Genomic DNA, 19,219 nt, shown 5'->3' with positions numbered 1-19,219 from the left:
ATTAGAATGGTATAAAAAATGAGAATAACTTTTAAAGGAAAAGTCATAAAGGTGCAAGAGGAGTGAAGAGGTAACTTAAAAAGGGGGGGGGGGGGAGGAGTTTTTTTAAAGTTCCGCTCACCGTCCTCATCTTCGGCCTCGTTCTCCTCGTCCTCCGTGTCTGTGCTTTTACTCTTCCCTAAGTGTTTGAGCTTTTTCCTCTTTGCTGCTGCCCTTCTTCTCGCTGTAAGCAAAACGAACAAAATCATCCGCCGAACACCCGAATAAACCCACACCCAACGCGAAATGTTATAAATCGCTAAAAACATACAAATATATAAATTAACTCCAATATCTCACTATAAACCATCAATACTCAGGTTTCTATATACACTATTGTACTTATTAATGATATCAATATGTCTAGGAATTTATATTGAAGACTTTACTTTAATTGGCTTCTTGGTACAGTAGCTTTAACGTCTACAAATTCTGGTACTATGAGAGGAGTTCTTTCCTTACCCTCCATTATGTGAGCCTTTTCCTCATCTGTGGTTCTCTCCTCCGCGAGTATAACTTCCTCTGTAATGTAATAACTGTATTATCCACTGACCGGCAACATAATTCATGATTACAGTGTGTGTACTAATACATGAATACAGTGTGTACTAATTCAAGACTACAGTGTGTACTAATTCAAGACTACAGTGTGTACTAATTCAAGACTACAGTGTGTAATAAGTTGAAATACCAAAAAAAAAGTTGTATTAAATATGAATTTAACATCTTTAGTGGTCTATCAATTATCATCAGAAAATAAACATACGTATACTGCAAACCACACGAGCTGTACTTCCATGCACTGACAACACACTTAAGCATCATGTAGATTTAATAGTATGTTTATCATACTGAATTTCCCTAAGACCACAAAGGTTAAGGTCAAGTCAAATTACTTTTTATACTCAAATATATTTATCTTCAAATAATATGATAAATTACCGGAATAAGTTCAATGTACCTTGTAGCGAGTAATCTTCCTCAACAATGGCTCTGGGGCTAGTTAAATTTTGGTGTCACTGTGAATTACCATACCTGTGTAACACCTCCCCTGACAGCTGCACTATCACTCACCTATCTGAGTTGTCTATGCCATAAGAAACCATTACATACCTGCTTTACATATCCACTCCACATATCCATTTAATTCTCTTTCTAATTGTTGCTGTCGTCTAAGTTTTAAAAATTCTTGTCTATTTTCTACTCTTTCTCTCTCCTTAGCAAATTCACTGCAAACAAGAAAATGGAAGGGTGAGATCACTGCATACATGGAACTTTACCAATACCACGGTTGGAACCAAACAGGGGTAATGTTTGCTTCATCACATATAAATATCTTTATTATTGGGGGAAGATTAATCTATGGGTGAGTATTAAAAGAGCCAGAAGAGCAATATTCAACTTATAATTTACAAAATATTCTTTATTATATTATATAGAGGCAATTTAATTCCCAACTGAGTAAGAGATTTGTGTACAATCACTCACAAAAAGTCCTGTTGCCTCTTCTCCTGAACCATGAACCCAAGAATCAAACTCGTGAATCTGAATCTCAGGGTTCGTGGAACAGCTGGAGAGGTGACAGGACTCTTGTGAGTGACTGTATGACACACATAAGACAGGTTTCCTTGAATGAACCCCCAAATAATGAAGATATTGATGTGTACAGTAAGCATCCGACACAAAGTAAATACTGTAGCATAACTCTAGCTTACTGGAAGCAGTAATATGATAGAATACAATACATATAAAGATAAATAACTTTTTAGATAATAAGAGTATGATATTCAAATAATGCTCATTACATTACTCTATAATTAAAAGCAGGTACAGTATTACAAGGATCTCTGGCTTGCATTATACACTATACTGTACTGGGCATATGAGATACTCCTGTATACAGTCACTCCTCGACTTACGACGGGGTTCCGTCCCGAAGACCAGGTCGTAAGTCGAAAAGGCAAAAATAATACATAGAAATTCTAAAATGGGTGTCTCTTTTTCTTCTCAGCACCACGAGAACTCTCACTTTTACGCTTGCCAGCCACATTAAAGGAAATTACAAACGAACATTTTGTCAGTACACAGCGCGATCACTAACGTCGGTACTAGAAAATCTGTAATTTGAAAAAATATTTTATACTTCGTATGTCTGGGTTGTCGTAAGTCGAGGAGTACCTGTATACTTGAATAAAAAAAATATAGAATTCCAAATTACACGATATACTTTAAACAGTCATGAACATGAGCTACCATAATGCATTACATCATGAACTTTATAAAGAACAATCATGAATAATACAATGAACAATCACAAACAATATTGTATACACTTTGTCTACAAGCCAAACCTCAGCTCCGGGTCTGTCCCTCACGTCCATCATTCACTATCCCCCATTCTTTACTAGACACTCAATGTCCCAGAAATTCTGATCTGTAACCTCAGATTAAACTATCTAAAACTTGCCACTCTCCTATACATAATCTGTTGGCCAGCTACAGTATAAACTACCAAAATATAACCTTCCCTCCCATCTTTACATCTGACACCTCTCACTCTACCTCTACACTTAGTAACTTGGTAACAGCAAAACAAGTTATTCATCATATCTGTCACTTGTTAGCTTTATTAGCTGTTTAATTAGTCGGTCAGTTCTTTGTTATGACCTTCAGTGTCCAGGGTTTGTACAGGATTAAACTGGAGTACCCTGAGAAAACCTGCCATGTTTGGTAGGGTACAGTGGTAACGAGCATATCTCACCACAACGTCCTGGGTTTGAGTCCTGCTTGGCCCAGACATATGTGAGAAGGGTGTTATACAGTCTGAACCCACCAAACATAACAAGTTTTCCAAATTCCAGTTTCTTTCCGTATTAACACCGGATAGACTAACCAGCCAAATGGCTTGTAAGCTGAAAAGTGGTGGGAAAAAATAACAACTTCTCAAATCCTACTGCCGATAAGCTTTCATCAACCCATACAACAAATATACAAAGTTATTCTGCTGTACATATCTGCATAAAAGAACTGCATACAGTACTGGCCCAACGTTAAAACAAACTACGGCTCTTTCCTGCTTTACTATACGGTATTACAGTTTACTTATTATAATTAGAACCATCTTAACTATCATACAACGTTACCTGTACAGCAAACTTTACGTATTCAATAAACTCTACTTTACTGCAATATCTCAACTATACGGCTCCGAGTACCTGCTTTACATATCCAGTCAAAATAACCAGTAAAAGCCTCAGTGAAATTTCTTCTGATTCTGACTTTTCTGTGACGTTCTTTCTTCTCAACTCGTTTTCTCTCATTGGAAAACTCTCTGAAATGTAAATATTCATACCAGACTATGCTATTTCCCACACTTCATGTTTTGGAGGGAAAATAAGGAAACAGATCTAAATAAATCTAAATTGTTCTCCATCATTCCTATACATTCACTTCAGCCTGTCATCATAAGGTAAAAGAAACTGTATGTACAAAATAAAATAACATCATATTCCCAGAAACAATAATATGGACGTAACAGAACACTAATAAAATGATCTTATAATGATTAACATTTTCTTAGTGAACGTCTTTCGTGTCAGTCTACCGAGCATTAGTTTATGGTTACACGTACGTATCTGAAGGTTTTACTCACCCAGAGAGCACACCAAGAACTAGGTTGAGCATGAAAAAAGACCCCAACACTATGAGGGACACGAAGTAGAGAAAGTTGAAACTGCTACCAAGTGCATCATTTGTCTGTGAAAATTATTCCATACATTAGTTGATGAACCAGAAACATTGTACCTGTATTACAGTATACTGATTAACTACTACTGTACATACTTATATACAGATACAGTACAGGTATAATAATGTTTTGGCAGATTATGCGTATTCAGTACTGTACTTGAGGCAGTAGCTCAGCAGAACAATGGTGAATATCAGAAACATTCTACATGAATAATCAATACAACATCAAGAGAGGTATCTCACAATCCTTGCTTCACAATACTATGGACTTACCCAGTAGAGTATGGCGGTCCAGCCCTCCTGTGTAATGCACTGAAACACCGTCAACATGGCAAAACCAATGTTATCGAAGGAGGTGATACCATTGTTGGGCCCCACCCACAGCTCCAAACAGACAGAGGTCGTGGCATCACAGCAAAAAGCACCCGGAGGCGTTAATTCTTTAATGTCTGTGTGACACGGCGTCTCCATCTCTCCTTCTGTCACTACTTTATCTGTAAGAGGACCAGGTAATGATTACTGGGTTTTAGACCAGGCTGTAATAACAGTTTAACTTTTAAATTATGTAAGAATCAACACAGTTAGATAAGGCAGGAAGTTATAACAACAATCCTTCAGTTGTATCTTACCATGATCAACATTGTCTTAAGAAAAATATATACTTGTGACTAACAATTCCACAAGAGTGCGACATAGACAAGACAACATCGGGTTAATGAAGGATTGATCCTGAAACCCCACTTTCCCTTTGAACTTGGAACACATCACTGATACATCTGCTAAGTCTATGGGTTGAAAACTAGGCTCTTCAACAATGAAGGCTGGAACTAATTACTTTTACTTTATTTTTATCCTCTTGACCACTGATCGGCTCGTTAGCCGCTTGGGCGATCGGTCACGTCTCTGTTACTGTTCTTTTTATTTTGCTAAATGATTCAAAACTTTCCTGCTGCAACCACGGCCCTTGAAGGAGTCAGCTGCCACTTAAGGCTGAACAGTGAAGTCTTCCCCAACAGTAGCCATCAGCTCCACAACACTCATTTGTTGTGAGTTTATAATATGTTAATTGCTTTGAAGACACAAGATTCTGTCACACCCAGTCTCTAAATAACAGTACTGTACTACTCTGGTGTCGAGAGTTTACATCACACTAGGGCTCTGGAGTTTATTATATAATACCCTAAAAATCCAGTACTATAAGCTTCTATCACACATAAGCTCTGGCACTGTGACCTTTCATCCCAATGCAGCTCCAACAGTAAGCCTCTATCCCCTAACACTACTCCAGTGCTTCACCCATGAGTGCATATTAATTCATCTTTTAATAAATGAGATCTTTAGATAGTTAAATTAACACATTGCCACGCCCTCACATAAGACAATCAAAGTTCTAAAGGAATGACAATGAAAATATGATATATTCACAAATTTATTCATTAAAAGAAAAACTAGAACAATATTGGCTACTTACCTATGTCTTCTAAACTGTAGCATGTTTTATGAAGAATACCAGAGTAGAATTCAAGGCCTATGATGGCGAATATAACAATGGCGAAGAGGACGAGCAAACCGATCTGTAGCAGCGGTGCCATAGCCTTGATGATGGACTTCAGCACAACCTGCAGGCCTGGGGATAGACGGTGACGTTCACAGGTGGTTGGGGAGCTGGGAACAGAGGGTGAGGGTAGGTGCAGGTGGTCATGCATTAGGGGGTGATAAGGGGCTAGGGAGTAGAGGATGAGGGGCAAATGCTAGTAGTCATGCACTGGGAGTGGTAATATCAATGAGGGAGCAGAGAGTAGGTGCTGGTAGTCATGCGTAAGAGGCGGTATGGTTGATGAATGGGGGGTAGTTTAGGTGTTGGTAGTCATGCACAAGAAATGGTATGGTTGTTGTGTGGGGGGCAGAGTAGGTGCTGGTGGTCATGCATACGGAATGTGAGGTTAGGATCTGGAGCAGAGGGTGAAGGTGGGTGATGGTTGGCATCATGCACAGGAGATGGTGTCTCAAAATGAAGTACTGACTAAGGAGAGACAGACATGCATAGGTGTGATATGTCTACACAGGTGAGACTAACATTACAGGGGTATTAGTACTGATCGTGCTGTGATATGGAGGCTATAAGATACAGTAGTTGAGATGGTGGCCAAGGTAAAGTGTTTGTAGACATGCAAAAGGTTAAGAGGTCGTCTGTCAGTTCACAAGGAGTTTGAGAGAAAGTATTTGTGGTCTTTTAAAAACTCAAAAGGCCATTAAAAACCTTTTTCTATTAACACTGTGAAGGTCAAGAGGAGGAACACAAGACTGAGGAATTAAAAATGGTGGCAAGGATAAAAATCTACTCATCATGGAGGCTAACAGTGAAAAATAAGTTAGTAAGGATAGATAAGAAAGGAAAGCTGTTTAGGAAGATCATGAAAGGTCCCGAGTACCAATATCTAGCATGAAGTCACTATGAAGAAGTTACCGTACTGTCCTGTAGTCTTGTCCTGAACGTCAACAAGAAGTGATAAATAAGAGAAGTTGTAACATACTTGAGAGACGACAATTATGAAGAGTGTGTGTGTGTGTCAGGACTGAGAGAAGAAGTTGGTTTTGCTTTTAAAGAAAATGCTCCACAGTCAAAAAACATCTGACAGACTCTTAATAAGTAAAAAAGGACAGATGTTAATGAATAATACTAGCAGCTATAATAGTAGTACAGTGCATACCAGTGAAAATTGGAAGCAGAAAGTATACAGTATATATGAGTGGCTTAAGAAAAGGGAAAATGGTTTTGAAGTTTAACGGACAAGAAAATGGATTCACAAAGGATGGGTTGTGGTTAATGATACTTGAGGAGGATTACAGTGAGAGTGGTCATGCGCGAGTGGTGGGGCAGTTAGTGTGGATGAGGGTTCTGGGTGTTTATGTTGACAAGTTTTAGGTACACGAAGGAGAGGTGCAGGAGTTCACCAGGTAGAAGAGACAGGTTATGAGACAATATGGTTCAACAGTTAAGTTATGAATCCCGTACAAGGGAGGGGAGGAGAGCGATAAGTTTCACTGGTAGGCTCACTAGTTTAAAACAAATACAACACTGCAGTTAAGGAGGACTCAAACTAGATCTCTGGGTGCTTGTGGAAGCCATTAAGTGAAAATATGCAGCAGGGGGACTGAAAAAACTAATGAGTTTTCCACATTAAATGGGAACAACATAATTCTTAAAAAAAGTGGAACTGAGGAAAGGTCCACAGTAGACGCCGGGGAGCTGGCGAGACATAAAACTTGTCGAGTAGTGTTTGGTGACAAGGTTTATGGTTTGGATGTCTCTTATATTTTGTGAAGCAATGAACATTTAGTGGATTTTACTTGCATTAATATGACTGTTAGTGATGTTGCCAAAAAAAAAAGTATGCAAGGCGGGAGAACATTGTGAGCAGTGATGAAGTAAAAGATGGAGGTTAATTGATGCACTTTTTGTTTTTCTCCCAAGTGAAAGTGAACATTAGTCTGGACATTGTAGGAGACCTGAGGCCATCTCTGAGTGCCATGACGGGGGTTGTAGGGGATTAGGGAGAGGGCCGACGAAGTGCCAACTGGCTCCTTCGATTGATGAGGGCGGGTCACTCACTCTTTGACAGACAAATGACCCAACCCTCATCAAGTACGACCCTCTTTCTTTTTTTTTAGTCCATATAATTTATCTCTAACAAAATAATACAGACCACTGGATTTTAATCATTCAATTATTTTGGTCAAAAGAGAGGCTAAAGAGTGCTATATACCACTTACCGTGCGTCTGAGTGACTGGTTACTGGCGAGGGTCACTACATGAAGGGTTTAATAGACTACTAGGTGAGCGAGCTCGTGGAGGAGGAGGAGGAGGAGGAGGACAGCTCTCTCTTGCTACTCAGCGTATCATAACAGCACAACACAATCACGTGTGGCGGACCAGGAGCACACAACAAGACAACAGCCACAACAAAGTACAGTACATGATAAAAAAGGATAATCAGATGAAGGGAATGGAGGAGAGAAGAGAAGAAGAGTGTAGATCAGAAGAAGGAGATGAAGGAAAAGAGAGAAGGAAGTGAGATTAGAGAAGACAAAGATTAGTTTAAGATCAAAATGAAGTAAAAGAAGAAAGAACAGACGAAAGGAATGAAGGAAAAGGAAGAAGAAATGGAAGAAAAAGAAAAGATAATAAAAAACAGAAAGAACTAAAATAAGGAAGAACAGAAGGCAGGTAATAAGGTTAAAATAAGCAAATAAAGATAAAACTAAAAGGAATAATCAAATAACACAAAATAATACATAAATAAACGAACAAAGTAGATAAACAAATGCAAACCTCAAAAAATGAAAATAATTACAGTAAAAATCAGAATAAAGACGCGAATTAAACAAAAATTGAATAAATGTGGATAGAGAGAAAAGTAAATAAACATGGCTAAAGGATAATAAGAACAACGAAAGGAGATGAGATTGAGATTAAAGTACATAATAAGGAGGAGATGATAAAGAAGAAAGAAAATAAAAAATAAAGCAAAAGAATAAGGAAAAAGGTGGATGTGAACAAAGAAATATGAAGAAACAAAAACAAAGGACGAGATAAACAAGGGAATTAAGGAGAAACTTAGATAAACGAAGGAAGAACAAAGAAAATGAAAACAGACCCATAAAATAATATGAATAACAAGAAGTAAACATAGGGATAATAAAGGGGGCACAGAGAGATGAACAATAATTAAATAAACAAGAGAGAAATAGAAGAAACAAGCGAGAGAGAGAGAGAGAGAGAGAGAGAGGCGTGTACACAAGACAAGGGATGCTACACTACAAAGAGGTGGTATAAAAGGGATTTAGTACAGTAGTGAGTGTGGTAGTTCTGATCGTGGCAGGTTTAAGAAAAATTCGAACGGCAGCAGCAGCGGTATACGTGTATGTATGTGTGTATTACGTGCTGTGTGTGTGTGTATGTGTGTGTGTGTTTGGGCGGCCCACACCACGCCCATCCCCACCCGTCGCTTCCACTAGCAGGAGGTGACGTGATGCTGGTCTCCGGGTGGTGGTAGCTGCTGCTGCCGCCTTACCATCACACTCCCAGGGACCCACCTTGAAGGAGTCCTCTCTCTCAAGACCCTTTCTTCGTCAGAGAGAGATAGAGAGTGATATTGGCCTTTCTCTGTAAAAAGTGATATCCTTTTAGTTTGTATAAGTCACAGGAGGGACTTTTCATCGCCAGAATAATAAACGGTGTTTTTATTCGGCCAAGTCGCGCGTATTTTGTTTTCCTTCATAAAACCCGGGATTAAGATAGGCTTGAATGACCATCTGGTATATATCTAATAATTTATATCGTTATTATGTATGGCGTGACGTGATATCTTGATTAAAATACTGGAAATATTCTCTCAATAGCCATAATAACAATCGCTTGAAGCAATACCTTTTTAATTAATGACTGTACGTACTGTGTATCCATCGACGTGGATTACCGAACCAAACCGCCTTTAACCTTCTTTCTACCAACATTCAACCACAAACATTATAACCCTCTTGTTTTATTTACTTTACTAATTCCTAATGAGACAATTAGATACTGAACGCAAATTATGACGTTAAATTAAGGTAAATAAACGAGATTCTATTAACGAACAAAACGGAGAAGGAAATGAGTCACTTTTGTCAATATTCGGAATATATGGTCAACGAATGGGGCTATTTGAGGTCATTTATGATTGGTTAATTGGCCATGCAGACAACCAATTAGCTAAGTGGTAATTAACTGTCCTGCTAATATGTTTGACTCCAGAAATAGGTTAAAAAGTCCCTATTTATACCTATTATGATACTAAATACCTCCTGTTGCTTTCATCTCTCTGTTGATCTGTAGTATACCAGGAAAATATAGATCAAACGCTTGTATTCAATTTCATACACACACATACACACACTCACAGAAATACACATATACCTTATACATACACATTACATATACACTAATATACATATATACACTGTACACATACAGACACATAATTACACTCACAGACACACACACACACACACACACATAAACCTGCAGGCAAGCAGAAATGTGAAGATGTGTACAAGTAAACAAGTGTACACATATACAAGCACACGTACAGATTAAAGCAAATGTATGCAAGAAAACGTACACAAATACAAGTGTATACACAAGCAAGAGAGCAAACACGTACGTACGTACATACATACATACATAGGTACACAACAAGCTTAAACACGTCATACACACATACACAAATATTCACACACACACACACACACATACACAATCTAAGTAGTAAGCTGACAAGTGACAAAACGGACAAAAACACCCCCCCCACACACACACACACTGCACGCAAACACACATACTCACTCACGCACCCAGAGCCCCAGGGCACGTATTAAGACCCCAACAGGCGAGATAAAGAGTTACCCAGTTCGTCAATGTACCGAAAAGTGACCATCCATCTACCTACATCACCCAGTCAGCCAGGTATGTGCAGGGGGGGGAGGGGGGGGGATTATGGGATCTGTTAATGGGTAAAGGTACTGTACCCATAATGAAGGTGACGTGGGGTGTGGTATTGAACTGGCCTTAATGGGGGCGTGGGGGTGGTTGGAAGGGAGGAGGGGGGGAGGGGGTAGTAAGAGGAGTAGTGTGGGGTATGTTGAAGGGGGGGGAGGAGGGGGGGCAGGCGTGGTCCAGTAGCTGCCTAGTGTCACCAGCAAGCACGAGAGAGTGAGAGGAGAGGAGAGGAAGAGAGAGAGGTGAAGGGTTTTCTCATTTTCCTTAGCTCCCATCTTTATCCTTCTACCTCTGTTCTAGTGTTTATTGATCAAATATAGTTTATATATGGCAGATATGAAGTACTGGAGTTAATAATAGCAATGAGACGATGGTGAATTTACCCGCCATTATAAAGTAGGTCGCGTACTGAAAAGTGGCGGCATCTGGCATCCACGTGACAGCATCTGGTCGCCATAGCAACAAGATGAGAGAGAGAGGCACGCCTGATCAATGGGCGGGGGCGAGCCGGGAACTGCCCTAGTCTCAAACCACATCAAAATGACGCTGTCTTGCCCCTCAAAACCCAGTACACTACCACCACCACACACACCCCCCTTAGTTATCACCATAAACACCAAATATTATCTTCTACGCAATTATCACCATCTCTCTCTCTCTCTCCCTAATCTTTAATACACCTCTATCTCTCTCTCTATACACTCCAGCTAAATAAATGCTCCTTTTATATTGATAAGTAACTTTAAGGAGCCATGAATAATGACTCAGCGTAGAGGGTAAAAATATCTGCTCGTTTTTGTAAGTCGTGACGTCAAAGATTGGAACACAAATAACCGGATTAAGAATGGGTTTATTTAAAAACCTCTTCAAGATATTAAAACCTATCCTTAAACCACACACACACACACACACACACACAAACATGACAATACTGTACAGTACATAAATGGATATGGCAACACTGTTCAATAAGAAAACTTGGCAACACTTCATACCTAAACATGGCATCATTGTTCAATACATTAATATGGCAACACTGACTAGAAATATAAATGACAACACTTCAATACACATTGTAACACTTAATACAAGAATGGCAACACTTAATACTAAAATGGCAACACTGTTCACTTATAAACATGGCAACACTGTTCATTCATATACATGGCAACACTCTATACATAAACTAGGCAATATTCCTCGTGCACACATGACAACACTTCCTACACACATGACAACACTTCCTACACACATGACAACACTACACATACACATGACAACACTACACACACGCATGACAACACTACATACACACATGACAACACTTCATAACACATGACACTTCCTACACACATGACAACACTACATACACACGTGACTATACATACTGTATACATATGGCAACACAGCTAAGGGTTAAACCTAGCCAAATTCATTCATTATATACACACACACACACACACACACACACACACACACACACACACACACATATACATCACTAAACTGATTTAAAATGTTTCAGAAATATATACAAATTGACTTACTAATTGCTAAAAATATAAATAAACTGATATAATAATTGATAAGGAAACTCTCTACCATAAGAGGACAATTAACACCACTTAACTTGATCAAAGTCTTTCTATAAGAGTTAAGAAAATAGAAGTCCTTAAGCCTTGTTTTATAGAAGTGATTATAAGTAACTGTACGTGACTTATATAGCTCCAGGATGTGTAGTGGATGAGAGCCTGGCGTTCACCTTCGCCTGTCGGAACTACACCAGCTGGAGCTTTAATACTACGGACGTATTAGATGAAATAAAAGAAAATACCAGTAAATACCTTGGTAGTGTCTGCGTTTCGTGTTTATAACCTCCCATGGCGGTGTGGGTATCCGTCCGTGACTTGAACCTGTGGCTAAGAGAAGTATTTCTTAAGATAATTTACCAATAAAAACCATAAACCGGCAGCTCCTAGGCGGTGGTTTTATTTTATTTATAAATATTATGTAATTTGTAGCTGCGGTTTTCATTTGCCTTTTTTTATTAATTATTATTTTGTTTGTGTATGTATTTTAACTGCGGTTCTCACTTTGCGATTCTGTATTTGTGGTTTTACCTGCGGTTTTGTTGTTGTTGCTTAGTTTAATTTGAATAAACTGCGGGTTTTTTGTAGTTTGTTTCCTACTTGCGGTTTTTTGTGGTTTTTGTACTTGCATTTCTTTTCTTTTTTTAACTTTTTTTCTAACTGCGGCAAGGAGTAGAGCGAGGGGTGTGCTGATGCGGTCGAGGGGGATGCAAGGAACGGGGGAATAAGAAAAGACGAGAATAAACATAAGAATAAACATAAAAACAAGAAAAGACGAGAATAAACATAAACAACGAAAACAAAAAACAAATGAAGGACGATTTTTTAAATAGAGAAAATGAAAACACGGAAGAGCAAAAAGCAAAAATAAAAATAAAAATAAAGATGAACTTAGTGAATGAGAGAAGAGAGAAGAGGATGATAATAATGAATAAATGATATAATGAGAAAAATATGCAAAGAGATGACCAAAATGACAGATAAAGATATAAAAGATGGGAAAGCAATAATGAATTAACGAAAGAATGAAATATATTGATAAAAATAATGAAAGATGCAGGAGAATAATGAAAATAAAAGACTGAGATAAAATGCGATAAAAAGGGGGAGACAGGAGAAAGAATGGATGATATAGGAAGAATAAGATGAGAAGAATCATGAATGAATATGAGAGAGAGAGAGAGAGAGAGAGAGGGAGAGAGAGAGAGAGGGAATGATATATTACAAAAAGAAAGACGACTAAAAAACTTGATAATAAAGAATAAATGAGGTTCGAGAAGAAAGAAAAATAGGAGACAAGAAGGAAATGAAGAAAGAAGGAATATGGATGAAGAAAAGAACAATAATACGAACAAGAATAAGAAGAAAATAGAAAAAAATCGATTGAAAATGTGAAAACAGCAAAACATAAATAGAGACAATAACAAGAATTAGTGATAAGGGTGATAAACAGGATCTAAAACATAAAGGAAGATAAGAAGAGAAAGAAATGAAGATGAAAAGAATAAAAAGTACAAAAATATGGTAATAAATAAGATAATGAGAGAAATAGAATAAAGTGATGATATATATATATAAAACAATAAATCAGAGAATGGGAGAAATAGAATAAAAATCGATGAACTATACAAAAAAGTACAATAAATATGGGAGATGGAAGGAGAGAATAGAGGAATAACAGTAAATAAATACTTACACAAAAAATATTAAATTAAAGTTACAGAAAAATACGAAAATAGACATAGAAAAATACTGAATAAAGAGAGGAAATGAGACAGAGCGTATATTTTTTATAGAACCAAAAACACCAAAATATATAATAAAAACAGAAAAATGGAAGAGGCAGAGATAAAATATTTAATAATGGAAGGAATTAGGAAAGACGAAGATAATAAAAAAATAAAAAAACGAAAGAGAAATAAGAAAAAATAAAAGATTAATATTGACTAAGGAAAGGTAGTTCAGAAAAATACAATTTACGACAAAAAAAATTACGACCAAAAATTCTTATCAGGACAAAAATCTTCAGACTGGAAGATAATTATCAAAAATACAAAAGTACGGAGGAAAGATTTTTTTTTTAGTAATTCTTTTGTTTTTTCTGGGTTTTTGTTTGTTTGTTTGTTTGAAAAAGAGGGAATAAGGAAGAGGAAGAGGACTAGGAGGACTAAGACACACAGGTCCGTCATGCGAAATTGTGCATGAATAAAAACAAAAACAATATATATATATATATAGAGAGAGAGAGACAAATCAAACAAAAGCTCTAACTAGGGTAAAAGCACAAAAAAGTGGCATTAACAAAATCCCAAAGCTTTTTTTTTCATGTCTAGACTCTAAAAGACATCACACATTGAGTTAAAACAGTGTGGTGGTGGTGGTGGAGGGGAAGGGGGGTAAAAAACCAAATACTTTTGTTTGTTTGCAGAAAATTCCATCAATTGAGAGGGTTTTTATTTATATATGTATTTTAAAAGGTTTTTCATGGTAGGGAGATGAGGGAATGAAGGGGGGAGAGAGAGGGAGGGAAGGCAGTGATAAACCTTTTCAAAACACTAAGACTCTGAGAGCTAAGTAGGGAAGATGGGAACAAACTGCTTTATGCATGGTGGTGGTGGTGGTCATAATAATAATAAAGAATGGTAATAATAATAAAAATAATAAGAACGATAATAAGAACGAGAATAAATGATAAATGGAAAGAATAACGAGGTAAACAGCGATACAATGCATTATAGAAAACTATGAGGGAGGTGTAGCAAGAGAGAGCCGTCTGTGACTAATAACAAATGAATAACATAACACAACGAACCTAAGTTGGGGGGTGTGGGGGGCTGAGGGCCATGAGGGGCGGGGGGGGCTGATGGAATGGTGGGGAGGGAGGGATTGGAGGGGGGGGAGGAGGGGAAGACTGGCTTAGCTCGGCTTTGTTCTGATGGGGACGTGGGTTGGGGGGGAGAGGGGACATTGGGAGGAGTTTGTTAATGGGGAGGGGGCTTGGACTGGGGCATTGGGAGGGGAGGGGGATGAGGGAGGGCTGCGGGCGGGTGGGCGGGCGGGCGGGCTGCGGGTGCATCAGCAACACAAAAACCAAAACTGAACCCACAAACGTAAGAGAAGCTAACAAGTAAAGATAGATAGATATATATATACGGATAACAAGTCATAGATGAGATACGTAAGATTGGATTAAGATGTAGAGCTGACACTGTGGCTACTTACTCGGTATGCCTGATACTAGTTTTAAAGGTCTTAGCACCCGGATAGCTCTCAGTGTTCTTAAGTCTACGTCTACCGTCTCCTGCCCAAATAACGTGATGAATCTGAAAAGCAAGGACAAAACCGTAGCTACCAACTAATGAACACTAGGTCACACTACTCACTAGTCATAATCAACTATTGTTTGAAACACTTACACTAAATCTATGAAAAATTGTTAGAAATATTATTTAAAACCAGAGAGAAGGAGAGTTGGGGCTGGGGGGAGCTGGGGAGACTATGGCCTGGGGGGGCAAGGTAGCCTAGAGGAGAGAAGAACGTCCACGAAGAGAGATTATACTGGAAATACTAGTTCCTATTACGAGTGAGGGGCAGAGAGAGAAAGAGAGAGACAGTTAGAGTGAGAGAGGTGGGGGGAGGGGGGCGAAGACACACCCAGGGGGGGGGGGGGCAGGCGGCAGAAGCCCGGGGCATCACACTACCCGGACACACAAGGACCATATAAGAACACGCTGCTGGTACTGGCTGCTCGACTATACAGTCTACCTTTGTAAAATAAGCGAGGCTGCTTTAGCGGGTAAATAGTAAAGAAAATGTTAGGTAAAAATTCAGTTTCTAGTTGGTCGGCCAACTACTAAAGTGATCTATATACCTATAGTTGTCAGTATAATTCTACTACAGGTTGATGCTGCATTCATGGCGCCCAGCTCTAGGTCATTCAGACACACAATAGAATCTATGTCTGTATACAGGAACCCAAATCTAAGTATTACTAACCAGTACTAATGTTCCGATCAGGGGCTATAGGTATATGATCCCATGCGTCCACTGTTCCTCCCTACAGAGGAAATAATACACTGACTCAAAACCAACAGCAATATTGGATAAATCTATTCCCCCATAGAGCATTAAAATTCTTCTGCTCTACATCTACCATACTATTTACCATGTCTAGAAGAATCATTCACCGCGGCCGTGAGCTACCCACTAGAACGAGGCCGCAGCAGCAGCAGCAGCAGCAGTAGTAGCAGCAGCAGCAGAAGCAGTGACGGGGGGGACAGCAGGAGCTGCACAGGGCCATACCATTACCAAGTTCCTCCACCCGGCACGAGGGCTGCACACCGAGCCAAGACGGGACCCTCGCAGGGCACTCCCCACCACGCCCTCACCTGCCACACACTCACCAGGGGAGGCACAGGTGGTGAAGGAGAGAAGTACACAAGAATAAAGGTAATAAGGAGAGAGAAGTACAGTAGAGGAAGGAGAGCACGGTGAGAGGAGTACCTCCCCGGGACTCTTGCCAACACTGCCAAACTTTATGCTGTGACAAACAAACTAAAAACTATCTGAGGTCTTGACATCAGTTGCTAGGCAACAGCATCTATAATCAGAGGGTCTACCTGGTGCCCACCTGAGAGGTGTATGGAGACTGTTAATTACTACTATTGTGACACACTTTCAACACTACTGCTGGCATCTTACAGGTGTCACCAGGGACTTGTTCTGATAACATATATTGTTTAGGTGTTGCGGGTGATATATGGCAAGCTTGAAGCACTCACTAATACGTCTAATTATTTATTGTTTATGTTTTGGCGAGAGTCAGTTGGCAGAGGTGAGTGTGAGGAGGAGAGTGGCAGGAGGGAGGGACGGAGGGAGAGCCTGGTGAGGGGGGGGCAGGTCCAGACCTAAGAAGTGGGAAGTGAGAGGTCCCTGGCGAGGGCCCCTTGATGGTCCGGGTGAGCCCGGATATGGCCCCGTGGGTGCCACCTGGCAGCTCCACCACCACCGCCGCCGCCACCGTCGCCGCCGCCACAGTGCCGCAGCGTGAGGGAGCGAGACTACCTAGCGAGCAGAGGACCGGGAGGCTGCAGCAGAAGGCAGTGTTCACCGGGCCACTTACTTGGCAGCCGTGAGACCAACTTCAGGGGCCTGAGGACGCGGAACGAGCGAAGCATCCTCAGATCCACAGTTTGGCCAAAACTGTCCGCTGCTATTATTGTCATACCGCTGTCGTAGGGAGATACAGCCAAATACCATCACAGGACCCAGCAGCGGCAGCTACTAACGCACCACCCACGTATACAGTCCCCATACTAGTCTAATTGCTTTACAGTAAGCCAATTATCCCTGTTATACCACCCACTAAATATTTTATACACAAAGTTAACATTAAGTAGTGAAGCTGAACCCTCCCATGACTGGTCCACAGTTCACCCAAGGTGCACTGGTGGACCGCTACTTCACAAACATTATCTACAACTTTTAATCTTTAATGAACATTATATGAACAGAGTGATGGAACCTGAATGTATCCTCTCCTATTCTAGCAATTTTGAAATATCCCATGCAAGTGTATTACTCTATGTGACTTATTAAATCAATTGAATCTGAATGGGGATACGCAGAAATGGGGACAGTAGGCAGCCTGACAGAACCTCGTAAAGGACATAACAATAATATTAGTGTTAGTGGCATCGACACACACATGAGGAACACCCCAGCAGGCAGCCTCGCGAGCCACGACGGTCCAACACCTCTACAGGACCAGAGATCATCTTTGCTCCTCCTGCGTGTTGACCGTCGCCGCCAGCCAGCTCTCCTGCCGAGGTGTTCCCGCTCATATATCAGTATTATAAGTGTACAGCGGCGCGGGTCTGGCTCATCCGTGACGTCCTCGCTGAAACACAAGAGTTAGGGTGAAGGGGAGGGTGGTGGGGCGGCACTCTGGGGCGGCTCTGTCATAAAACTAGTATTATTATATTGAACTCATCCTCTGTAAAAGATACCTATTACACACATACAGTATAATACACCCCTATACACAATAAATTGAGCTTTACTACAGATAAACACATTGACTTGAGCTTCCTAATATGAATTAAATCTTCGAGAACAAGTTTGAAACAAATTCTTGACGAATATAACAAAGATGATCTATTTCTAACTGAATATTAAGAGAACAAATAAATATAACTACCTACAGGTTGCCCTACTCCATCAGGTAAACAACAACGAAATACCTGTCTTGATACACCTAGCTCTCTACCTTAATATTCACCCCACACCCTTTATCCTTCCCCCTCAAAAAGTACCCAACTAACCTAACCAAACATTAACCCACACCAATTAGCACCCCAAAGCCCCTCACATTCACCCCCATTACCCATTTACAAGCTAGATCCTATTAACAACCAACTGTATACCCATTAATATCCACACCCCATTAGCAGAGAATTTTGGTTTATGACTAACACCCATTTTATTATGATTTATCCCTCCCATTGACATCCTCACTTGATAATCCTGTTGTCACCCTTCCCTTCCCTCACCCATCACACATACACCCTCCCACCAACACCTCCCTCCCCCTCTCCCTTTCCAATCGACCCTTCCCTCCCCCTCTCTCCCACAAGTTCCAATGACCCCCTCTCCCTATACCATCCCATCCCCTCCCTCCTACCACCCACAACCCCCACCCCACCCACAACCCACCCACCCACACCCACCCCACACCCACAACCCACAACCCCCCACCCCCAAAAAATAAACAATTCAACAACAAGAGGAAATTTAACCTACCCTGTGACCACAACCACGAAATCCATGATGTTCCATATGTTCCTCAAGTAGGACCTTGGGTGAAGAACGAATCCGAGAGCGAGGATCTTAAGAGACGCCTCGACGCAGAAGATGAAGAGGAAGTAAGGTTCTGTCTTCTCCTGTAAGGCATTATGGGAGAGGGGAAGGGGGGGTTATTATCTGATAGTGGGGGGGTCCTGTCTAGTTGTGTTATCTACCTGTCTATCTATTTATGTGATCTAGATTTTCTTTCCTTCCTTCCTTCCTTCCTTTCTCAATGAGGAAGGAAGGAAGGAAGTTGAAGGAAGGGGAGGAAGAAAAAAAGAAAGGGAGAGAAATGGAAGAAAGAATGGAAAGAAGAGATAAAAGAAGGAATGGAGAAAATTTCCTTCTCTTTCTACTTTCCTTCCTCCTCCTTCTCTTCCTCAGTACTCCTTATCTTCCTCCTTCACATATCATATTTATTCTAATCTTTTATTAATACAAACATCTTAAGTTG

The 19,219-nt window shown here is 40.1% G+C and overlaps 1 protein-coding gene across 7 annotated transcripts in view; it reads right to left on the bottom strand.

The window, feature by feature from the left end:
* LOC121853487 (voltage-dependent calcium channel type A subunit alpha-1-like) overlaps positions 1–19,219 on the bottom strand; it is a 237,225-nt gene that overhangs the window by 106,617 nt on the left and 111,389 nt on the right. For 6 of the 7 annotated variants that reach the window (XM_042347629.1, XM_042347632.1, XM_042347630.1 and 3 more), the window contains exons 5-12: positions 18,721–18,860; positions 17,042–17,148; positions 5,261–5,416; positions 4,063–4,283; positions 3,692–3,795; positions 1,153–1,268; positions 502–561; positions 122–223 (exon numbers count right to left, since the gene is read on the bottom strand). In XM_042347629.1, the coding sequence (XP_042203563.1) occupies positions 122–223; positions 502–561; positions 1,153–1,268; positions 3,692–3,795; positions 4,063–4,283; positions 5,261–5,416; positions 17,042–17,148; positions 18,721–18,860 (1,006 nt within the window). Of the gene's footprint in view, positions 1–121; positions 224–501; positions 562–1,152; positions 1,269–3,691; positions 3,796–4,062; positions 4,284–5,260; positions 5,417–15,141; positions 15,243–17,041; positions 17,149–18,720; positions 18,861–19,219 lie in introns of all 7 variants that reach the window. The other variant, XM_042347636.1, reaches the window with a different exon arrangement.

Source organism: Homarus americanus, unplaced genomic scaffold (genome assembly GCF_018991925.1).
Source record: "Homarus americanus isolate GMGI-L3 unplaced genomic scaffold, GMGI_Hamer_2.0 scaffold4896, whole genome shotgun sequence".
NCBI classification, from domain to species: Eukaryota; Metazoa; Arthropoda; class Malacostraca; order Decapoda; family Nephropidae; genus Homarus; species Homarus americanus.
The sequence above is the reverse complement of the archived record's forward strand: the minus strand, read 5'-3'. Positions and strand labels throughout refer to the sequence as shown.